The sequence below is a fragment of the Rhipicephalus sanguineus genome, chromosome 2 (genome assembly GCF_013339695.2).
Source record: "Rhipicephalus sanguineus isolate Rsan-2018 chromosome 2, BIME_Rsan_1.4, whole genome shotgun sequence".
In the NCBI taxonomy this organism is placed as follows: domain Eukaryota; kingdom Metazoa; phylum Arthropoda; class Arachnida; order Ixodida; family Ixodidae; genus Rhipicephalus; species Rhipicephalus sanguineus.
Window position 1 is genome coordinate 70,570,189 of NC_051177.1, and position 22,303 is coordinate 70,592,491.

At 45.4% G+C, this 22,303-nt stretch overlaps 1 protein-coding gene across 1 annotated transcript in view; it reads left to right on the top strand.

Moving 5' to 3' along the window:
* The window catches only part of LOC119381659 (uncharacterized), a 24,908-nt gene extending 3,933 nt beyond the window's left edge, over positions 1-20,975 (top strand). The window contains exons 2-7 of the mRNA XM_049412858.1: positions 4,162-4,389; positions 8,118-8,471; positions 14,424-14,673; positions 15,807-15,968; positions 18,246-18,476; positions 20,020-20,975. Of these exons, the coding sequence (XP_049268815.1) occupies positions 4,162-4,389; positions 8,118-8,471; positions 14,424-14,673; positions 15,807-15,968; positions 18,246-18,476; positions 20,020-20,975 (2,181 nt within the window). The remainder of the gene's footprint in view (positions 1-4,161; positions 4,390-8,117; positions 8,472-14,423; positions 14,674-15,806; positions 15,969-18,245; positions 18,477-20,019) is intronic.
* The last annotated feature ends 1,328 nt before the right edge of the window (positions 20,976-22,303 follow it).

Here is a 22,303-nt window from a genome sequence, read left to right on the forward strand (position 1 = left end):
CCAGAATTCCTTTTCGTGGTATGTCAGTGGCATTTTAAGAATGCATCTGCCTGTCATCGTTCAATCGAACTCATGTGCCCAACAATTCCGAGAAAATTGGTTTCTCTCTAGCGATGCTTAATGATGCTTGTGTGCTAAAAAGTTCATTTGCTTGTGTTTCAGTCGGCCTAATAGGTAGCACAAATACGAAAACTGTTTCCTATAACATCTGACACACGCACATACTGAGGAAATTCTTCTCCCTGACGGAACTATCTTTGTTTTCTTGAGAATGAATATCGTACTAGGAACCTGAAACCATGCGTGCAAAAGAAATGCACGGTTGTACAAAGACATTTGGGAATTGATTTTTATCTAAACTCCTGCTTTTATTTCTTTACAGACTTCACTCGAGGGATGATAATGAACCAATCACGACAACGTTTCGAGAAATACAACAAAATGTATCCATAGGAAGACACTTTGTTATGGTTTTTGATGTTTCTGATACGGACGAGGTATTGTGAGCTGCCTTCTCTGTACACTTTCCTTTCACGACAGAATTCAAGTTCGCAAAGCTTTTCGTTTGTGAGCGACCCGTTCCATGGGGCGAGCAACTCTAGCAAATATTGTGGCCAGGTTTATATTTTACTGGGATTTGCTCTCGCAAATAACTCTAGTTTAAGAGCTCTTACGATGTCTTTAAAACGTATTTTGGAAGTTTGTGAGCACGTAGTCTATATCTAGATTAACCCATTAGCAGCAAAATTTAAACTAAGCACCTTGTGTCACGGGCACGGGAACTACAGAGGATTAAAATTTACACCACGCGTTTTCTTCTTATCTGCTTCGCCACACAATCGAGGCAAAGTCAGCCTTCAGCGGACCTCCTCGGAGGCATCGCAGGTAGCGAGAGCCCCGTTCCGTATTAAATGCGAAGCATTTCTTTGCAAACCAAAGGCACTTTTACCGTTCTATCTATCTATCTATCTATCTATCTATCTATCTATCTATCTATCTATCTATCTATCTATCTATCTATTCTATCTATCTATCTATCTATCTATCTATCTATCTATCTATCTATCTATCTATCTATCTATCTATCTATCTATCTATCTATCTATCTATCTATCTATCTATCTATCTATCTATCTATCTATCTATCTATCTATCTATCTATCTATCTATCTATCTGCGTACGTCTGGGTGCTCTCGTGGCCGCCACCTAAACTTGGTGCATACCAAAAGTGGCATAATAGGGTATGAGTATATGACCAACATGACTCACAGGTCATGACATAAAAAAACATTGAGGATGCTTGAGCTCCTCCTTCAAGAGTAGAACGCGATAGCGTAATCGGGGCCCCGTGCGCATCGACATCTCGCTTGGTAGCCTGGCATCGGTTCTCGGTGCATGCCTCGACCATTTCGCAAGGAAACGAATGTTAGGGCGGGCAACATTGACCGTTTCAAACTATCCTAGAATGCTTACTTTATTGATGCTTTTGGTGACGACGTTTAAATATGTCTGAGCGCTTTGTCATGACTGGACCTTCAAAACGCGACGTTCAAGTTGGCGACATTTAGGTCTTCAAAACACCCATTCTTTAAGACAATTTCAAAACACTTTAAAACATCCACTCGTAGCACAATTCACATGTTTTGATGCCTGCGCGATTCTGCGCTTCTGCCACACAATATTACATGCGTTAAGGAGACTCCTCCCACTAAATGACCTTCGGATAGTATTTTTTACGGAAGCACTTTCTAGCGATGGCGTGGGCAAATGGTAGAACACCTGTTTGCCATGTAGAAGGCCGGGTTCAATTCGCACTCGAACCCAAGATTTTTTTTATTTGCATGTTTCTCGATTTTTTGGTCACGGACGATGCTGATTTTTCGCTCACAACCGCCGATGCCGAAACCGACACCGACACCGACACTAAAATTTCAGCGAAACGAGCTCTCTAACGCTATCGCGTTAAAACGTGATATGCCTGTCGCTTACATCGTGAAAGCCTTTGCCGTAGTTACGTGTGGCGCAAACCAGCATACCACGGCCACTGGTAAGCGGGTGTGCGCCACGAGCGATTGACAGTCTGTCACGCCAGGACACTGAAAATGAACATTGATGAATGTATACGACAGCTCGCTTATGTTAAACACGAGTAAGAGATTCCGTTTGTATTATTGGCGTTTTTATTACTGTAGACAGACGTGGTGAAACGAGCTGCAACGGCACTTAGCCAGCACCCACGTGGTACAGGTCGTGAATAAATGTATTACATCAACGGTAGCCTAATATCACTTGTGGTTGTGGCCCGTTCAGCTAACGTCAGTTGTGGTTGCAGTGTGGGCTATCCGCTTCATGAAAAGATGATATATTTCCATATGTGCTCCTACGACTCAACAAGATATCCCCTAGGGCTGTTCGTCGCCGCAGGAATCCGGCAACGAACACTGTGTACACTTCATTTCGATAAAAGTGACGTCTGCGCTGTAACGCGAATGCCGGCATTAGGTCGAAAAATGAGGTACCGTATACACGCCATTGTAACCAACACGTCTGGTAAGCACACGATATGCGCGCAACTAATCGAATCATACAAGGCCGTCGATTCCCCTTGGAAGATGTTGCTCAAAGTGCGGCGTAAGCAACCAATCACTGACTGCTTCGCATGAAAACGAATTCCACAATGCGTAAGATCTGCGGGAATTTAATTTCGTGTTGCTCATCTCTGCGTTACCAGGCACCATCACTAACCCGGCCGCTCACATTTTCGTATCCGATAGAAATGCCAAAAAGCCAATCAGATATAAATTGCATCAGTCACGTCCCAAACAATGCCACGTCCCCAAAAGGGGGCTGTTAAAAACTCGATGTGGGGCATGCTGTGATCAGTAGCGAAAAGCCGGTTTCAAGCCTTATATAAATTGCACATTTTACACAGGGATATCCTAATGATCAGAAGAACCTGCGCCATCTGCTCAATACCATTGTAAAATATCGCTAAGACCGTTTCAGTGTCCATTCAGTGAATGTAGGTCCAGGCGTTCCCGTTGTAGCTCACTATTCGGTGTCATCATAAGTTACAGCGAGCACGTGGCGCACAGGAATTCTTCCATACAGCTTTAAGACTGGCTGTGTCAGTGAATAGTCCCAATCACATTTTCTCGAAAGCTTTGCTTCGTATAAACCCGCTTTTTTTTTCAGTACGTGCCATTCTACGTTGACAAGGAAGAATTTTACAAGCTTGAACCAGATTACGCTTTCTCAAATTTATTTGTTGACCTTTAATTATCTTGGTCTTGCGCTTCGCTCTGCGTTCGTGTTCTCTTCGGACAACTTTTACCCTAACGAACAACGCGCTACTATGCTAAGACCTGTGAACTTCGCAAGTCAAGCAACCTATGTAAAAACCTCACAGGGTCCCTTATGCATTCCCCTAAGACGACTCGAAGGCGAAAGCCATTATCTTTTTCTTCTCAGTCAATGTGTTGCTCCTGCCCCGCCACCCGCTGAAAGCTTTCTGCATTTAACGTGGTTTTGTTCTGCCTCCAGGACCGGAGGCACATCGGCCGGTTTTGCACTGCCTCCGTGATCGGCCCACCTTTTCACCAAGCAAAGATGTCATGTGATGACGTCACCGTGTGACGTCACGATGACGTCAAAAATTTTGCAATTTGTGACGTCATGGCGACATCATTACGTGAGGATTTTTCGCATCTCTTATGATGACACCGCTGACGGGGTACGCCCACGCAGGACGCCTATCAATTAACGCGTTTTATGAGGCAACTAAGGCGTTCGCCTTAATAATTGCATTTAATGCGCGATTTTCGCTGGCGCTTAAGAATACAAGACAAGTTAGCACGATTGTTTTGAAACTTGCTGGTTTTCATATCCATGAGGTTTTATACTTGCATTCTCACAGACGCTTTCTTCGTAGCAAACTTGGATATTTCAATAAAGAAAACTATCCCGGGGAAGTGAAGCAAGTTCTGGCACCAAGATCCAATGTTTTGAGATGATAATGATGTTTTAATACTCACGACTCTGAGAAGCTCAAGCTGTAGCACGTTTTCTGCTGTGCGAACCCGCCAGTCCCCTTTAGTTTCGAGTTACATATTGGTCATCTTAAATTCAGCAAGTACAGAAAACCGTGTTTCTGTTTTCAGGGGGATGTGACGGTGACCAAACTCAAAGAAACCGTCGCCTCAGTTCTCGTCGACAAGCTTGCCGAAGGAACTTTAGTTTCACTAGTCTATTTTTCCGAAGGCAGCAGCTTCCACAGTGGTCCTATGACGTTGATCAAGGATTCCCAGACTAACATCGCCCGTCTAGTGCTTCTGGCTCCCATGGAGGGACCTACGTGCACGCTCTGTGGGCTACGAATGGCACTGCAGGTAATGAATGAAAAAACTACCTAATTGCGTTTACTTCTAGTCTGCCTCATTTCAGGTCAATCTATTAAAGAGGAGCTAACGCGCTGAAATGCAACGCTTGTCCATTCACTGGGCTTCCGACTACGAAATGCGCAGAGCACTAAAACATAAAGCAATACCCGTATTCAAATACTTTGAAACTTTCCTCCATATATACAATGGAGATAAGACATAACTTTAGCCATTGGCAGCAGCTCGGAATATTGAGGCAGGGAAATTAAACCCAGAGACTGCTCAAAATGGAAGTTTTACAGATATATGGTGTTTGGGATATGACGTAGAGCAGCCGTGGAGTAACTAGATTCCGTCGAGTTAGTTGAAAAAGGCTTTTATTTGCACCGGCTGAGGCCATGAAGACCCTGCTGGCAGCCCAACGTCCCTGTTCCTGTCCTCGTGCTTACTGACGCTTCTTCTTCTTCTGGTGGTCCATCAGAGCTTGCGATGGAATTGACATTCCACCTTGGCACCGATGTCCACAGTATACGCAATGGATGTGTCTTCTTTGGCGAGCTGCAAGAGATGCCCTCACAGCTTCTGGATGACCGCGTTGCCTTCCATGCACAATTGCTCGTAGGTTCCCACTGCCTGGGTCAACTTTTGCAGATGGCTGTCCAAGCTAGCCAATAGCGCCTCACTTCCTATCGTCTGCTGATTCAGACGTGCCTCCATATGTTCTGGCTGCTGCTTTCCTTGCGCCAATTCAACCTGGTGTTTCTCCTCATCCAGGTTCTGCTGTATCTCTGGCAACAAAGGGGATGCGTGCCGTAGCTTCTCTTCCGATGCAAGCAGCCGCTTCCGCACCTCGTTCAACTCCTTAATCAATTTCTCTACTTGGAGGTGGGAGGAGAAATGGCGCATGCGCAGTGGGGAGCGGACGCGTGAGAGAAGGACGGACACATCCCCGAGCAAAAGCTGCTTCGCATCTAAAAGGCTTTTATTTGCATTTACTGAGGCCATGAAGGCCCTCCTGAAAGTCTAACGCCCCTGCTTCTCTCCTCGTGCTTGCGGATGCTTCTTTTTCCACTTCTGTTAGTCACCCAGTGCTTGCGATGGAATCGACATATTGTAAAGGGTAGAGTAATGTCACCACCAAGTAAGCACTTGTTGCTGGGGCGCAAGACTCGGGCTCACTGCACGGTCTCCTTTAGAGCTATCATAACTCTTCAGAGTATGGATTTATGTGGCAATGTTAGCTGCTATTTCATTAATTATGATTGCAGGTGATCCTCAGAAAGGATGGCTGTCGGTCTATTTTACTTACGTGAAATATACATACTGAGCACATACGGGTTCAATTCAAAAATATTTTCATTCTTGAATGTTTTTTTTGTTTTTTATTTACAGCTGACTGGATGCTCTCGTTAATAAAAATAAAATCAGTTTCATCGCAAGGGCGAAGCAATGAATGCGATAGCAACGAGTTGCAGTGCTATATGAAGTAAGGCCAGTAGCTACCTCTTTTGGAGCCGGTCTCGCGTAACTCTACAAAACGCTGGTGTAAGGGAATGCGGGCGTTTCATGGAGAGAAGCGGTATTTGCGCAGTCTCTTCGCGTGCACAGCACGTAGAAGGGTATACGAGCGACACATTGGAGGCGAAGTGCTGGAGGCCATGGGCACTTAGATTTTGGTGCACATTAAACAACACGAGATGGTCAAAATTTTCGGAGTCCTCCACTAGGGCGTCCCTCATAATAAGACCGTGGTTTTGAGACGTGACGCCCCACCAGTCAAAATTATTATATTATTATTATTATTATTATTATTATTATTATTATTATTATTATTATTATTATTATTATTATTATTATTATTATTATTATTGTTATTATTAACAAAGATGCGAGAACACGATCCGTGCCATCTGTCGCATAACAAACGAGCATTGCCGAATGCCGACTCCATTGTTCCGTACATGGGTGCAGGGTTCAGCCCTGTCAAAATTAAGTAAATGCCACGGCTAGTGCGCCGAAATGTCTTAGCGCGATAACATTAGAGCCGCACTACGGGAAAACCCCGTCTGCGTACGAATTATATACGAGATCACTACTTTTTATGGCGATAGCAATTATATAAACACTCTTGACGTGTTTTTACCGTCGGCAACGCCGTCGCCGTGATGTTCCGTATAAAGTTTGTATCTACAACATTGCCCCACGCATCTCATTTTTTACCCGCGGGTAAAAGCGCACGAGCAGTGCCGACGAACGCTGCTAAATCACATGATACGAGCTGCCCATTTCCGTCGCACGGAGGGTGCATGGGAAAACATCATCCCGCGTGCGAGGCCTGCCTATTATCGCTCCTCAAGCAGAGAGGAAACGCCCCGCCTGTCTTTCCTCGGGCGAACGGGCATGGACGACGAGGGAGGGAAGGGGCTGTGTCGCTCGAGCAGCTGATGTGAACTCTAATCATAAGGGCGTGATCACGCGCCCGGGCGCTTGTGCTATCTCGGCACCCATCGCCAAACGGCTCGTATACCCTTCTACGTGCCGTGCTCTAACCGCTTCGCGTTGAGACAACAGACTGCACGAAAACGCTTCTCTCTCTGGAGTGGCCTTAGTAAGGCCGTGGCACAAATTCGCCAAGTATCATTCAGGAGAGAAGTTTAAACTGTGCGAAGAAGGCAACACGTAAGAACATAGAAACACGCGCACAAACGAAGCGCAGAAGTGTGACGTGCTGTTGGGCTTGTTGGTTCATAGGTGCGCTTTGTGTGTGCGCGTGTTTCTATGTTTTTAAGTGTTGTCGTCGGGACTTTTAAATTTATCTGCTTAGTCTATGAACCAACTAGCCCAACCACACGTCACACTGAAGTATCGTCCGCAGCCTATCCAAGGAAGCTGAGGAGGAGGGCAAAGTGGGAAATATAGCATAGTCATGTATATTATGGTATAGCAAGGGGCTGGGAAAATGAGGTGAAGGCGAGGGGAGTGATGTTAGGGTGAGGAGGAGGGGAGATGGTAAAAGCACAGCATAGCCATATACAGTACAGTATAGCAAGAGGTCGAAAGCGTAGCTGGGCTAAGGACTAGCTATGCCAGGGTAAGGAGGATTTAAAGGAGGGAAGAGGCAAAGCCTATCGTACCCATGAATACTATAATATAATAAGCGGTGAGAAAGGGAAGTGAGTGAAGTTGAGTTATGTGAGGGTTAGGAGGAGGTAAAGGTGGAGGGAGGCTATAACACAGTATAGCGGAGGCGAGTGGAGGAGGGATGCCAGTTGGAGGCTGGAGACATGCAGGTGGTCAAAGAGAGAGGAGGCTCCTTGAGTGCCAAACCATGCCCCATGTTCGCCTTGCCTTGTATCACTTCGCATTTCATCGCCCGGTCTTCCCCGCAGCCCCGCTGTACATTGCCCTTTACGACATTAAGTCAGTTAAAGCCACACATAAATTGTAAAGTTACGCGAGATCGGATCTAAAAGAATTTGCTGGCAGCCTTACTTCGTATAACATACAATTTGTTTCCATCGCCTTCATTGTTTCACCCTTGCGGCGAAACTGATTTTTAACTCGGTTACTTCATGAGGAGCTTTACCAAATCAGCTTTGATGGCCAAGTTAGTTTCGTTCATTCTGGCTGGTAACACTGAGCACTATGGGCACCTGCCGCCAAATGAAAATGTTTTCGTTAGATCGGGTTTAGTTAGATCGCGTTTCATCTGTATTCTAAACCATTTCCTCTTGCAGGTGCTAAGCTCGACACCAGAACAGAGCCCCGAAGGCAACGTGGTTATCCTGTTCAGTGACGGCAAGGCCACGGGCAGTTCGTCGTCTTCAGCTGAGGAGGACACAGGCGAATTTCTTGCTGTGGTGGGAGATTTCCAGAGGGAGAGAGTGATCATTACCACCGTCGCTGTGAGTGCCACCGCTTCGCGAAACCTCGAGAAACTGGCCCTGGAGACCGGAGGCCGAACGTACGCCGTCTGCGATATCAATGCCGAGGTGGTGGAAGGGCGCTGCTGGATGGGCGTACTGAATGCCTTCTTTGATACCACGGATGAGCTTTCCTCGGCTGTCGACTTGTTGCGCATCAAAAGCACGGTGAGAACGCTAATCACGTTACGCTCATATGGCTCGGTTCTGTTGCACTGCGTCACACATTTCAGGAAAAAAACACGCATATTATTGGGTGTTTTACGTGCCAAAGCGACGATATGATTATGAGGCACGCCGTAGTGGAGGGCTCCGGAAATTTTGACCATCTGGTTTTCTTTGACGTGCACTGACATCACACTGTGTACGGGCCTCTAGCGTTTCGCCTGCATATAAATGCGACTACCGTGGCCGGGATCACAAGCGCGACCTTCGTGTCAGCAGCCGAGCACCGTAGTCACTCTACCACCGCGGCTGACATAGGAGAGAAGAGCAGTTAACAAAAGAGCATTACTAGTATTGATGTCGAAGGTTGATGAAAGCACAGGTAACACGACGTGCGCATCGATAAAAGCATACAATTCAATGTGCCGTGAATATCGCGACTCAGAACTATAACTGCTGTTCAGGTAGCAGGTAAAGCGTATCGGCTGTTATTGGACACCTTCATCAAATTACGGTGAGTTATCAAGTGCCTTGCAGAAGTTGCCTTACAAATGTTGTTCGGTACATTGAATATAATTGCAACAAGACTTCGTATAAAATAATCGGGTCACATTTAATAAGTAAGCTTAAAGGTGTGATTTTTACATGTATTACGTAATTTTACGCGTGTGCTGTCGCTCTGCGTAGGCAATAAGCAATGCTTGTTAGTTCAACCAGAGAATACCTACCACTTTGGAGAACGGAAACTGTACCTTTGACTGTAGTACGGAAATAAGGGTAGCGGCGGCGTACTGAACTGCAATAGAGCGAGGCGAGATGGCGCTGCAAGTACTATTATCATCATTAGAAAAACGCGTTTTTGCGGTTGGTTTGCCCTGGTCGCGCTACTGCGCTTTTTGTTCCCTGTGGTATTTTGTTCTTTGTCGTTGCTAAATCGCTGCTCGCGTGTGTAATATTTATCGCCAGGTGACCAAACTGGCCTCGACTGGCAAAAACAACGTCAATCAAGTAAGGTTTGCATCGTTTATTGTGAGTCCCCAAGCTGGTACAAGCAATGTATACAGTCAGGTCCAATCAAAACAAGTCACTCATACACGTCGAAAGCTTTCAACCCGTACGTGTGTAATCAGTCTGATAGCTGACAAATATGTGCATATAACTGAACACCGAGATCGCTGAAAGAACGTTGCTCTCGTTGTATAGCAGCGTCCGAGTTTTAACAGCATAGCTTTAGGACAGGGCTCTTATCCTTCCGTTAGTTATGCGGCGCTTGCCAGGTTGTGTTGATCTTTGAGTGCATGGTGTGGTGTCGGAAACGAAACGTGCGCTACGCCGACAGATAGTTGGCGCAGTGAGAGCAATGTAGTTTTGATTAATCTTTTACGCAAACAATCGCGGATGCGTACAGTTCTGCATCCTTCTCGCTCTGCGATGTCACCTTGAATGCGTTACAAATAAAGAATATCGCGTTGTGTCTACAGGGCAGGCACGAATTTCTCGGCTAAATTCTCGGCCGTGAAGCCATACCATAGGTATTACGTATTCAGGTAATAGGTGGAAGAAAATATTTCAGGCTCGTTTTGTTCCTCGATATAGTTCAGTTACACAGTTTCTACAGCTAGAATTTCTTGGCGCTAGTAGTAATCGGACTGCTGAGTATGCAGCATAGATGAACGCTAAAGAAACAGAGATATAAGGCGAGTGCTTACAGATTCTAGAAGCACAATTCTAAGAAAATGAGCTTTAGGCATTCAGTGTACATCTTTGTTGGTGTTCGCACAGAAAACTAAACAACTGCTCAGCCGTAAGCACAATCTCTGTATCACAGACATGTCGATAGAACTTGAGCACTCTATTGCAAGCAGACTCACGAAATCAAGCTGTGGGGCATGATGTGAACCTGTGCCAATGCTGGATAAATAAAGGTCATATATATATGTTGCATACTTGTTATTGTGTTATTTACTTTTTCAATATATTTGGGCTTGGGAGCTCAAGTATGTATTCTCCCTGGTACTTTTAGAAGCTCCGGCTTGAAATACTGCCACATGCACACCTTTCTTTCTATGTTTTATGTTATTGGCCAATTGCACGTCTAGTTACTGCGTTGCGCAAACCGTGCCAGAATGTCTGGGAACATTCCAGATTATTTTAGGATCTTCTGTTAGGCTGGAGCGTGCGACTGCAAACAGCTCAGTTTATTGTCGAACTAACGCAGCCACCAGTGATAATGCTCGAATGTTCGATTCCGCACGTATAAATGCCGACGCGCCTTGCCACAGATCAGTTTATCGACGGCCGACGCCTGTTCGCCGCTATCAGTGTGCAGTGTGTATTGCTGTAGTTTGACTTTTCGTTTCCCGGCCACAAGTTCGGCCGAATAAAAAGTTTCATCTTGGACACACCGACTGCTGCTTTCGTCGACGTCACGACCCCGTGACAATAAGTAAAATCTTGTAGTGTGGCTGTGGATAAGTCCAAGTTCATGTATGTATTAAATTACCTCTTCGATTTCCTAGGTTTTTTTGGTGACAGTAGTTCACAGACTTTCACTTCATAGTGGTAGGTGCTACAACTGTGACATGTTAATTTAATTAAACAGCAGAAGTAGGTGTGTTCAAACAAATTTGGGACGTTTCTCTGATATGTAAAAAAGAAAACACTACCACACTCACTGAACACAATCTTACTCATCACGACAACGTAAACGTGCTTGGTGAAGCTGTGCTGGAAGAAGTGCTCGTCACACTTATAATTTGTTTATTAGCTGTAAATAATTTGAAGGAGCCCATTGAACATATGTGCAAAGGCTAATGTAATTGAGCACAGCCTCAGTCTAAAGCTTTGTCGTATCTTTTTGTAAACTTCTACGATCTAAACACAGTTAATTAAGGCAAAACAGTTTTGAGCATAGTTTGCAAACTGTCTCATAATGCACAACTAAATGTTCCATTTATGTTGCGCGGTGGCTGCATTTTCGATGGAGGCGAAAATGTTTGAGGCCCGTGTACTTAGATCCCAAGTGGTCGAAATTTCCTGAGCCCTCCACTACGGCGTCCCTCATAATCATATCGTCGTTTTGGGACGTTAAACCCCAGATATTATTAGATGTTGGAAAGACTGTTAATTTCCCTCACTGCCGTGATGTTTGTTTTTTAATGTGATTTATAATTAAAAAAAAACTGACCCTACGTTTCGAGACTCGTTTGGTCTCTTAGTTTTTTTAAATTAAGAAGACTAATGATTAAATGTGGCTGGAGAGTCTTTCTATTCTTATCATCTTGCCCAGCCAGACAGACTTCTATATATTTACCTTTAAATTTATAATTTCTGATGATTCACATGCAAACCATGATATGATTATGAGTCATACAGTAGTGGGCAACTCTAGATTGATTCTAACTGACTGGCGTTTAACAAACGCAGTTGTAGCCTTGAAGAAGACAAGACTGCTTGTCGAAACATTTGCTCCAGTGACACCTCTTGTTCACAAATTTGTCGTCTCTTCAAGCTTCCGTCTTTCCCTGAACTTCAGACGCAGATCTAAGCACACGAGTGTCTTTGTATTTCGCCCCCGATGAAATGTAACCACCGTGGCTGGGTATAAAACCTGCGTCGTTGATCTCAGCAGTGCCAGGTAACGTAACTAATGCACGGAGCTAGTGCTCAATTTCAACGCTATTGCGGTGTAGATTGCATGACACAGTAGACAGCTAATACTTGTAGACGATTGTAGGCACAGCTCCATGAGATGCCTGGTAAACCATTCACAAATACAGCATTGCAAGCGTGAGGTTCAAGATGGCCTGTTGTAGCAGCAGACGTTCACATGTTTCGCCGCACTTGCAGAGTGGACACTCGGGGGTAGTCACCCTGTCGTTGCCTGGCAATCCTGGAAAAACAAGTAATGACATCACCAGATATTGATAAGCATAATCAATGAAATATTAAATTTTGCAAAATAAACATATGAACATAGTGAACAAAAACAGCGGTTTGTTATACATATATGTAAACGTACCTCATAATGCATGTTGTATCACTCGGGCTAGCTTCTTTACAAGGCGTGTCATGTAACGGGTGCCTTGCTCATTGCACACAGTTGTTTCCTTGTCAGGCCAGGAGGCTACAGCAGAAAAAAAAATATTTCTGATTATAGTGATGGTTTTTTATCACACTAAAGTGAAAGTACGCTCATAATTATGTGAAGCGTTTGTTACACTAAATGTGTAGTAAAGGTAACCTAAATTAACAGCAGGAGAAATGAGACCTCTAAACCTGGCTTCTTTTTTTTTCAAATGCGATCCGGCAAACTATAACTCATATGTTTTTTGCACTGATATACGGGCTAGTTACGAAGATACATGCGAGGCGTTGGTGATGCAATTGCCTCCCTTTATTTATTGCAGTGGCCTGGTTAATGTTAACCGAACGATAAAACTCAGCAACCCGCTCCCACGTGAAGCCACGCCGCAAGGAACGCATGTTTTCTCAACGGCAGAGTATGACGTTGAAAAATTGAATATTGCAGTGCGTCGCCTCCGTGTGACACCCACACAAAACCATTGGTTAAAAAAAACTGAAGCAATGGGTTTTTACTCACTGGTCCCTGTATTCTCGGGCTTGAAACGAGTGTCATCCGGTGAAAGCTTCAACGGTCCCTTCGTTCCCCTGAAGTCAGCTGAATGCACTTCGCGAAGGAATTTTAACGAGTCAAAACGAACAGAACAAAAGCGAGTGTGTCGGCCGGCAGTGGCTCGAAACATTTACAGCGAAACGAAACAGCGCGAGACCCATCCCAATGCACCGCGAACCGTTACCTGTCGTTGCGCCGCGGTATATTTTGAAATGAAGATAATGATGCCGATAGGCTGCTGACAACTACAAGTTTGTTGGAGCAAAAACTATTACAAAAGATTGATGACGTGGTACCTGGCAAGGCAAGGCCACTTCGTATGAACAGCAATTTGTTTATTGAAGTGTAACAGTAAGCAAACAACTAAACTTCCTTATTTCAAGAATATTTTAATTTGAAGTTTGGGCCCGACGAGGGCGCCCCTACATAAAAAGTCAAATAGCGCGAATGGCGGCCACCACAACGTCGCCATGTTATCCTAACGCAGAGGTTAGTAGATCCACTCCCGGTGTTTGAAGCTGGAACTCGCCGCGGTCGATTTTTTCGCCCTCTGCGGCGATCGCTGGAACTTGAGACTTTCCGGGGCCTGGTTCAACTACGTTTCTGTAACGTCGCTTCATTCTTTGCCGTTGTTCGTTTGTGACATCAGCTAGTTGACCTCTTCTTGCTCTTGACTCAGACTACATGCAGAAAGCTCATAAAATTTATGTCACTGACAACGAACATTTTCAGTTTTGTCAGTGAAATGGTTTTCATCCGGGTACCTCGTTTTGTTGTTTTGTAAAACGTGCTTAAATATGCGATATCGACGTAGACAGAACATGCCACGCAGCAAACCTGACGGGCAAGGGAAGCTTAACAGATCTCCAAGGCAAACTTCATGCATGCGACGTCCTTTCAACCTTCTGCTGCTTCTAGCCATGCTTCTAATCTTCTGCTGCTTCTAACCAAGAACCGCATGTTTTATCTGCTTCTCGTACGGCCTGAAACACACTTGTTTAGAGCGACCACACGGCTGCTTCAGCCGCAGTTTTTCACAAAAAAAAATACGCACAGGCTGACGCCCTAATGATATTAAACATAGTCGTACCACATGCTATGCCCATGTGCTCTGATTCAAGCGTGAACGGAAGCTTGTAGCTTACGCGTGGTAGCAGCTGCGGGCAGCGCAAGCGTTCAGCGCCACGCGCTCGACCGATAAACAAGCCTGATTCAAACTGCACTTCTACTACTTTTAGCTTTGTTCTTGCGCTTTTCGCGTGATGAAACGCATTTGAAACTTATGGCTGCTCCAGACGTGAAGGTCTTTTTTTTTGCAGGCTAACCACTACGGCATCGGCGATGGCCGGAGCTCGGGCCTCTTGGGGGCGCGAAGTGGTCTCTGTCTTGATGACCCGTTCAGACTGCAGGTTCGCGTGCCGGAGTACGTCGACACCTACCGGACCGCCGTGGTCTTTGCGTCCCTGACCAAAGGACTGTGTCCGGTTGTTCACGCCAACGTCAAAGGCATCGCGTTCTTCCAGAACAGCAGCACTGGAGAAGAGTTCTTACTCCACGATTCGGGACTCGGTGGGTGCCCGGTTGTTCACGACATGTTTTGGTTCGCGTTACTTGCCTTTATCCCCAGACTGCACGTTTTATTCTGAAATTTTCACTCGTACGCTGACGAACGAGAGGGACATCAGTAACAAATATGATGGAATTGATTTTGTTAAACAAGTTAGTTATAAAACTCTTTCTGGTACTCTCAGTTGCCACAATGTTTTCTGCACTGCACTTTGTAAAGAGAATAAGTAGTCCGCCGCGGTGGATCGGTGGTCATGGTGCTCGGCTATTGACCCGAAGGCCGCGGGCTCGATCCCAGCAGCGGCGGTCGCATTTCCTTGGAGGCAACAATGTAGAGGCCCGTGTACTGTGCGATGTCAGTGCACGTTAAGCCCCAGATATTAGCAAAGAGAGCAAGCGCTGACTTTTCACACACACACACACACACACACACACACACACACACACACATATATATATATATATATATATATATATATATATATATATATATATATATATATATATATATATATATATATATATATATATATATATATATATATAGATATATATATATATATATATATATATATATATATAAAGGAAGGAAGATGGCTTTGAAGGGCTCGCTTTTATTTGTTCGACACAGTAATAATGAGAACCCACAGACCATAATGCGAAGGAAAGTATACGAGAAGATGTTACTTGTGATAATTGGGATATAAATGTGAAGAAAGTAAAGTGGACGAAAAGATAACTTGCCGGCGGCAGGGACCGAACCTGCGACCTTCGAATAACGCGTCCGATGCTCTACCACTGAGCTACGGCGACGATCATCACCCCGTCCACTTTATAGGGTATATATGTGAATTTTTTTTAAAAATCCAGGTGTGTTAGTCAGCGCCGACCGCAGCCATGGCGATTTTTTTCTGCCTTTTGGCAGAAAAAAGGAGAATATATATAGTTTAAGCAGCCCGATCAAGCGAATACAAAGTACTATAGCGTAATATGAACCCATTGTACTTTACATTCACGGGAACGTACAAGCAAAAGGCAAGATATGTAGTAGCCACTACATATTTCTTGAAAACGATGTCCGACCTGTTGCCAAAGTGTGTTTAATTACTTTCTTTTTATCTTGTCTATTCCGACAGGCGAAGACATCTACGTTAATGATGGCATTTACACGGGCCAGTTCACGAAGTTCCGCGGCCGGGGCCGCTACACAATCGTCATCAAAGTCAGCAACAAGTCGCAGACCGAGTTTCTCGACTGGGCCGCGAATAATGTTCCGAATGAATCGCCCGCTGTAGCAGGTTCGGAAACGCTAGAAAAATCTCGCTTCTTTTGAATAAGTATCGTTTATGTCTTCAGTATTGTAAAATGACATAATCGTGAATTATATGTAGCAGAGTTACGTAATTTAGCTACTTCGCGCTATGCCATGATGTTGCTATTTTTCTTGTTCTAGTCCAGCAATGTGCCGTAGACTGTTTTTTTACCGAGTGTTTGCTTTCGTGATCGTTGTTTGTTGTGACCATCACATTAATAGAGAACATTTTTTTTTTCAAGGGTCACCGTAGATTCTGACTAATAAACTTGGTGAGAACCTTAGCACAAAGGCCTGTACATCCAGATATGTTGCCAAATAAAGTCCTTGCGTGCTTTTCTACCCGTCTTAGCAATGGGTTCACAATCAACACGGCAATCGCATACCGAGTGTCTTCGTTCCTCTTTGCGAAAAGTGTTGCATGTTTCCTACGAAAGGTGCTATTGCATGATTACGCAGGATAGGAACGCACTGTACACAGGAAATACCGATGGAAGCCGTCAGATGGAGACACAATGTGCAATAGAAGCTGTAGATGGAATAAGGTTCACAGCAGACTTGGTAGTAATGAAATTACAATAATAAATAATAAGCAGGAATGTTTGAGAATAAGACTATGCCTCCCAGCACGAACGAACTAGCCAAAGGCTTGTGCGGAAGCAGTTTTAATTACCGTTCAAATAAATGTTACATTTGATATATCAGGGTGTTGTAAGACAGTTACCATACCATTTTTGACAAGAACACCAAATAGATTAGATACACGAATTAGCTTTCAAAAAACAATGTTCGCATTAAGAATTTTGTTGTTACATGAGAAACTGATATTATTTTTATAGTTTAGTGCCAAAGCACATGGTGGTTGCGTCAGTTTGAAATCACACATTTTGAAGCCGTACTTCTGCATTTTGGTCCGATTGAGCATAACAAAGGCTCTCATACCTTGCTTTCTCCATACCTTGGCTGCCTTACATAACGGCGTAGTCCATCATTAGCTATAAAACAATTCGGCGCCAATACACATCGTAAAAATCACTTCACTGTGAGCGAGAATATTCAAGGCATCATTCCTGCGCATTTTCTGGCATGCCAAGACTCCCGCCGATGTGCAAGAGCAGCATTTGATTTTATATTATTTGAGTATTTATTACATACTTTCTTTATTGTGAGGTATGAAGAAAAAAAATTTAAAAAAAATAAAATAAAATAAAACCTCAGCCTGCACCATAATAATATAGCAGGCAATGCCAATGAGAAAAGAAAAATGAACTGCAGGCCCTACACGGGTTCACCAAGCAGGATACACAGAAAAAAAACCCCGAGGCATAGAAAGTATAAAGCACTGCGGCAGCGATGGCAAAACGAAGTATTCATATATATTAGCCAAAGTTACTTAATGCTAGTGTTTGGTGCACGTTTTAAACTCTTCCATTCTGTTGTCATTCTAGGCAGGAGAGTTCTTCAACGCATCGATTATACCGTCGTACGGTGCCATAGAATGTGGTTTCGCCTGACGTGTTAGTCTTGTTGCCAGTGATGGCAAGCATTCGTTAAGGTCGATAGCCAGCTTAATAGTCAGCAGCACGATGGTCAGGAGCAAGGATAGTAATCGAAACCGCTGACCATTGTTTGGTGCCGCAGAAGCGTAATTTACTAATGCAGCTAGACTTCTATACAATTAGCGTCTCTTTAAAGGGATACAAATAAAAAGATACCATTTTAGTATGAGTAAGTTGCCGTTTAACAATACCAAATGCATCGCTCTTGTTGCGAGAAGACGCTTGGTAAAACAGAAGATGCGCAAAGCAAAAATAGATTTGTAAACGCCGCCATGTGGCTTCCAAATGGCCTTGCCGACATAAACTTCCACGGCGTCTTCTAGGTCCGCACTATTCTTTCTCGCCAAAAATCGATTGCATGCTGTTTAAAGGAGCCAGAGAGTTAACATAACGAGTTTCGGGAAGTCTTTTTGAGCAAATGTGGCCAAACTACTGCAGAAATGACACTGAAGCCGATGATTTGAGGCTGACGTGCAAGTGTGGAGGTTTCGGCAGGAAACTTGGAAATGACACGTTAACCTTCGTTTTCTCTACTCATCTCGTAATGAACCTACGAAGGCGAGATTAGGACAACAGAGATGTTCGTGAATCCTTTATCGGTCCAAACTGAATTAGTGTTTCACTCTAGCTATTCTTTAGCAGTGTAGCTGTACTGAGAACTTGATAAAGGTGGGGAATATAATTCTAGCGCTTGCATGCTCCAGGCGATCGTGCATCCACGGGCAGCTTTCAAACTGGCGTGCGAGGCCGTTCGACGGGCGTCTTCTCTGAAACATCAGCGGGACATCCGGTGTTCATAAACCACAACATCAACGTGAGCCAAGTGCCGCCAGGCAGAGTTCGTGATCTGAAGGCATCTTTCGAATCACACGAGGGCCGGCCCACTGCTCGTCTCTCCTGGACAATGCCCGGAGCGCACGCCTTCGAAGGAACAGGTTAGCGTCGACACCTGTATTGAGTGACATCAAATTAAACATTCTTAGAGAGACCCTCAAACGGTATTGACTATTTGTTACAAATTTATTGGGCCGGTATTGCTTCTTCGTATCGTTAATAGTACGTAATTTATTAGGTTTTAAGCATGTGGATCGATACAGATCGCAACGCTGCGCCACTCGGAGGTTTCAACCTCTCGCGTTTTACACTGAAGCTGTATATGGCTAGGAGGTGGGAAAATGTGGCGGTCTGTCGGTGCGCAGCAACTTTAGCATACACCATCTCGAAGGGTCTCCGCGCTTGCACTAATTTCTCTTCAGGTTTTGCCACGATATGTAGCTAGGGATCAGGCCCGTAGAAAGGGGGGGGGGCTAAGCTCTACCTCCCCCCCCCCGCACTTTTGATGAGATAGGGTGTTTTACCGAAAATAAATAATGGAAACGAATGTTTTTCTAAAATAGGCAAGGCTTCAGCAAGTGTGCCCCCCCCCCCCCGCAAAAGAAAATGAGGCTACGGGATTGGTAGTGATGATACCCACCGCAGTATGAATTGCTACCCATAAAGTCCCTTAGGTGTTAATATCATTTTGAGGTGGCGGCACCAAACACAAAGTTTGAGGCACGCATCTCTTAAATGTGGTGATGGGGAAATTAAAAGCTACAGCAGAAGACAATTCGATGGATTCCAGCTCGTGAAAAACATTGGGGCCACACGCTTGAGCTTTCCTGGCTGACCATCCGTTCTGAGTGATTGGACGGTGATTTTTGGGACGTCGCTCGTGCGCCAGATATGAATGCCTTCTTAGCGTTTCTTCTGGGTGACAAAATGCGAGCGGCCGTGTTTGTGGCAGCTCCTGGTGACACGGAAATCAAACAGGAAAATAAGGAGCGTGGCGTTAGGTACTTACGGCACGCCTGCGGAGGATAGCGAAAGTCGGTGCTTAGTCTCAATCGGTCAGCCAAGAAGTCGAGGGAAAAAAAGCACAGCTTGGAAGAAGGGTAACCTTTCTTTGCCCGTAGCTTCCTTGACAACACATTCCGCGTAAATTATGGTGCGAATTATTTACTCCGGTCATAGCATAACGGCTTAGCTGATTTCATGAAACCGTTGTAGAGACTAGTTTCTAAAGACCTCAAGGTACTGGTAGACGGTATATGTAGTTTTGTGTACTTCGTATGGTGCGGACATTTATTGTGAGTGTATATGCTTCTTGTGATCTTGTTTGCACAGGGTTTACTTCAAATACCAGTTAATTTTGTGAGGGCTGGTGCCTGATTTATATACCTGCTTGTCAAGCAGCCCATGCATTTTTCCCTGTCCATAATACATATTACTTCGTTCACGACGTTCATTATTCACAACTTATAAGTACCTAGTGATGCCAATTCGCCTGCGTTTATGACACAACTTATTAACCTTACGTGTCATGCAGCCTGCACTAATTATTAAACCGCGAGGCTGAACTTGGTTAAAACCGTAGAGAAAAAAAAACGCAAAACGCAGAGCTCATTCTTTCAATTTCATTGTACCGATTGCTCCCAGTCTCGTCCATCGATGTCCGGTCATCTCGGAGCATCCAAACAATGCTCGACTTCTTCCACAAGGCCACCACAATCTCAGAGCAAGACCTCGTCTCCGGTTCGATGAAGCCACTACCGGCGTTTTCTCACCAGCTGGCAACCGTTTCCATCCCGTCTACTGTCATTTTCGCTAGCAGCAGTGAAGAATCAGCCGGGCAAGCTCCTTCGGTGTCCGGCTACAATGTCTACTTCGCTCTAGTCACCACCAACGCCGACGGTTCCCGCTCCGAAGTCTCCAACTTGGCGAACGTCAACGTCCCTGCCAATTTCACCGTTCCAGCAGGAATAGCCCTGGCAGGCGCCGCTCTGTTTGTACTGGAAGACATTTTGGACGCGAAAAATTATTCAGAAAGCACCGACGTGTCGCCGCCAGAGGCCATGTCACCTTGGGAGGAGCTGTTGTCAATCCTAGTATCTTCGAGCGCTAACGCCACTCCCTCTGCAGCTCCTGAAAGCTCCTACGGAGAAACACCGGTAGAAACAAAAAAAGCGACAACCGCTAAAGAAACTACCAAACCGCAGGAAACCACTACCCCGACGACTAAAAACAAGGAAAAGGCAACACCCTCCACTGTCTCTACCACTAGGCGTAAAGAAGTCGTGGCTAATGAACGTGCCGCCACTGCGGAGGAGGTCTCAACACCAGAGCCGCTGACTACACCGGTCAACGGTTCCGAAGCTGATCTGAATGTAACCGTTCCGCCTGGCGCCGAGAAGAAAGCGGTGAACAAGTTTGGTGTGGATGACGACGATGGCACTTTTCGTGCGTGGTTGCTGTTTGGCGCGTTCATGGTAGCGTGTCTTCTAATCTGTGCCAACCTGGCATTCCTGTACTGCAGGGCGCAGTCCGAAGTGGACGATGGCCCGCCCAGCCCTCGCGAAACTATGGCTATGACTTCGGGTTACAGCAGCTACTAGCGTTTAAGGTGTCAATAAAACGAAAGACGACGCGGAAACTGAAGGAAGCGGCATGAATGGCGTTTCTGTATTTTTTTAAGTAGTAACACCTAAAAAGGCCACAGTTTGAACATATAAGGTGTGGAATTGTTTTGGTAGCAATTTAAGCTTAAAACGCGAATTTGCAAAGCACAAAGTCCAAACACTCGTGTCGTATAAGGCGTCACTGCCGACTACGGCGCCAGGAGATGGCACGTGCTCGGCGGCCGCCTCAGCGAAGACGACGAAGAGGAAATAAAGAATGAGGAACGAATGTTTCCTTTGATGTGCCTTAATTGATATGGACGACACAACATATTTTGGCGACGAAGATTTACGAGCCCATGTGCTACCGGTCTGACCTTCATCTTCGTGAGTGTTGTACGTACGCCTGTCGTCCTCTACGATGAGTGTTTCTGGACTACAACCACCGCCCCCGTTCCTGCCGTCACCTGGACACCCGGTCATCCCTTGGGAGCAATGGATACAAGCCTTCAAGAATTACATGGTTGCTTCGGGCGCCTCCGACCTACCTGCTCTTCGGCGGAAGGCGATTCTGCTCAACTGCTTGGGCTTGGAAGGACAGCGCATCTTCCAGACTCTGACGGCAACGGACGACCCGGGCCTTGCGGCTTCGAGCCCCACGGAAGGGACGTTGGCGTCTCCTAGCCCGGATGACTTCGACCGTGCCATCGCGACGCTGGAAGGTCATTTCAGGAGCAAGGTGAACGTCACTACTGCGCGTCACCGGTTTCGTCGACGTACACAAGCCCCAGGTGAGACTGCGGCGGATTACATCACCGCTCTGAGAAGTTTGGTAGGAGCGTGCGATTTTGGTGACTTGGCGGACGACATGATACGCGACCAGCTGATAGAGAAAACGACCAGCGAGTATTTACGTGAACGCCTTCTGCTGGAAGAGTCCCTAACGCTTTCAAGGGCCCTTACTATTGCAAAACAGCATGATCAGGCGACAAGTGAAGCCAGAGAACTGTCCCGAAAGGAATTACAAGTTCATCGTGTTAAAAATAATTCAAAGGAGAGAGAGAAGCATTGTAGCACGTGCACATGCTATAAGACGCAAAGTCAAAGTCAACGATCCTTCAAAGAGCAGGAATGCTATCGTTGTGGTTCGGCGGAGCACCTTGCAAATAGCCCTCAGTGCAAGGCCAAGACACACAAGTGTCGAAAATGTGAGAAAATTGGCCATTTGGAAAAGGTGTGCAAGTCGCTACGAAAGTGCGCGAAAAATGTTCAGCATGTCGCGGAAGATAGCGATACAGCTGACCCAGACGATCACTTAAGTGTGT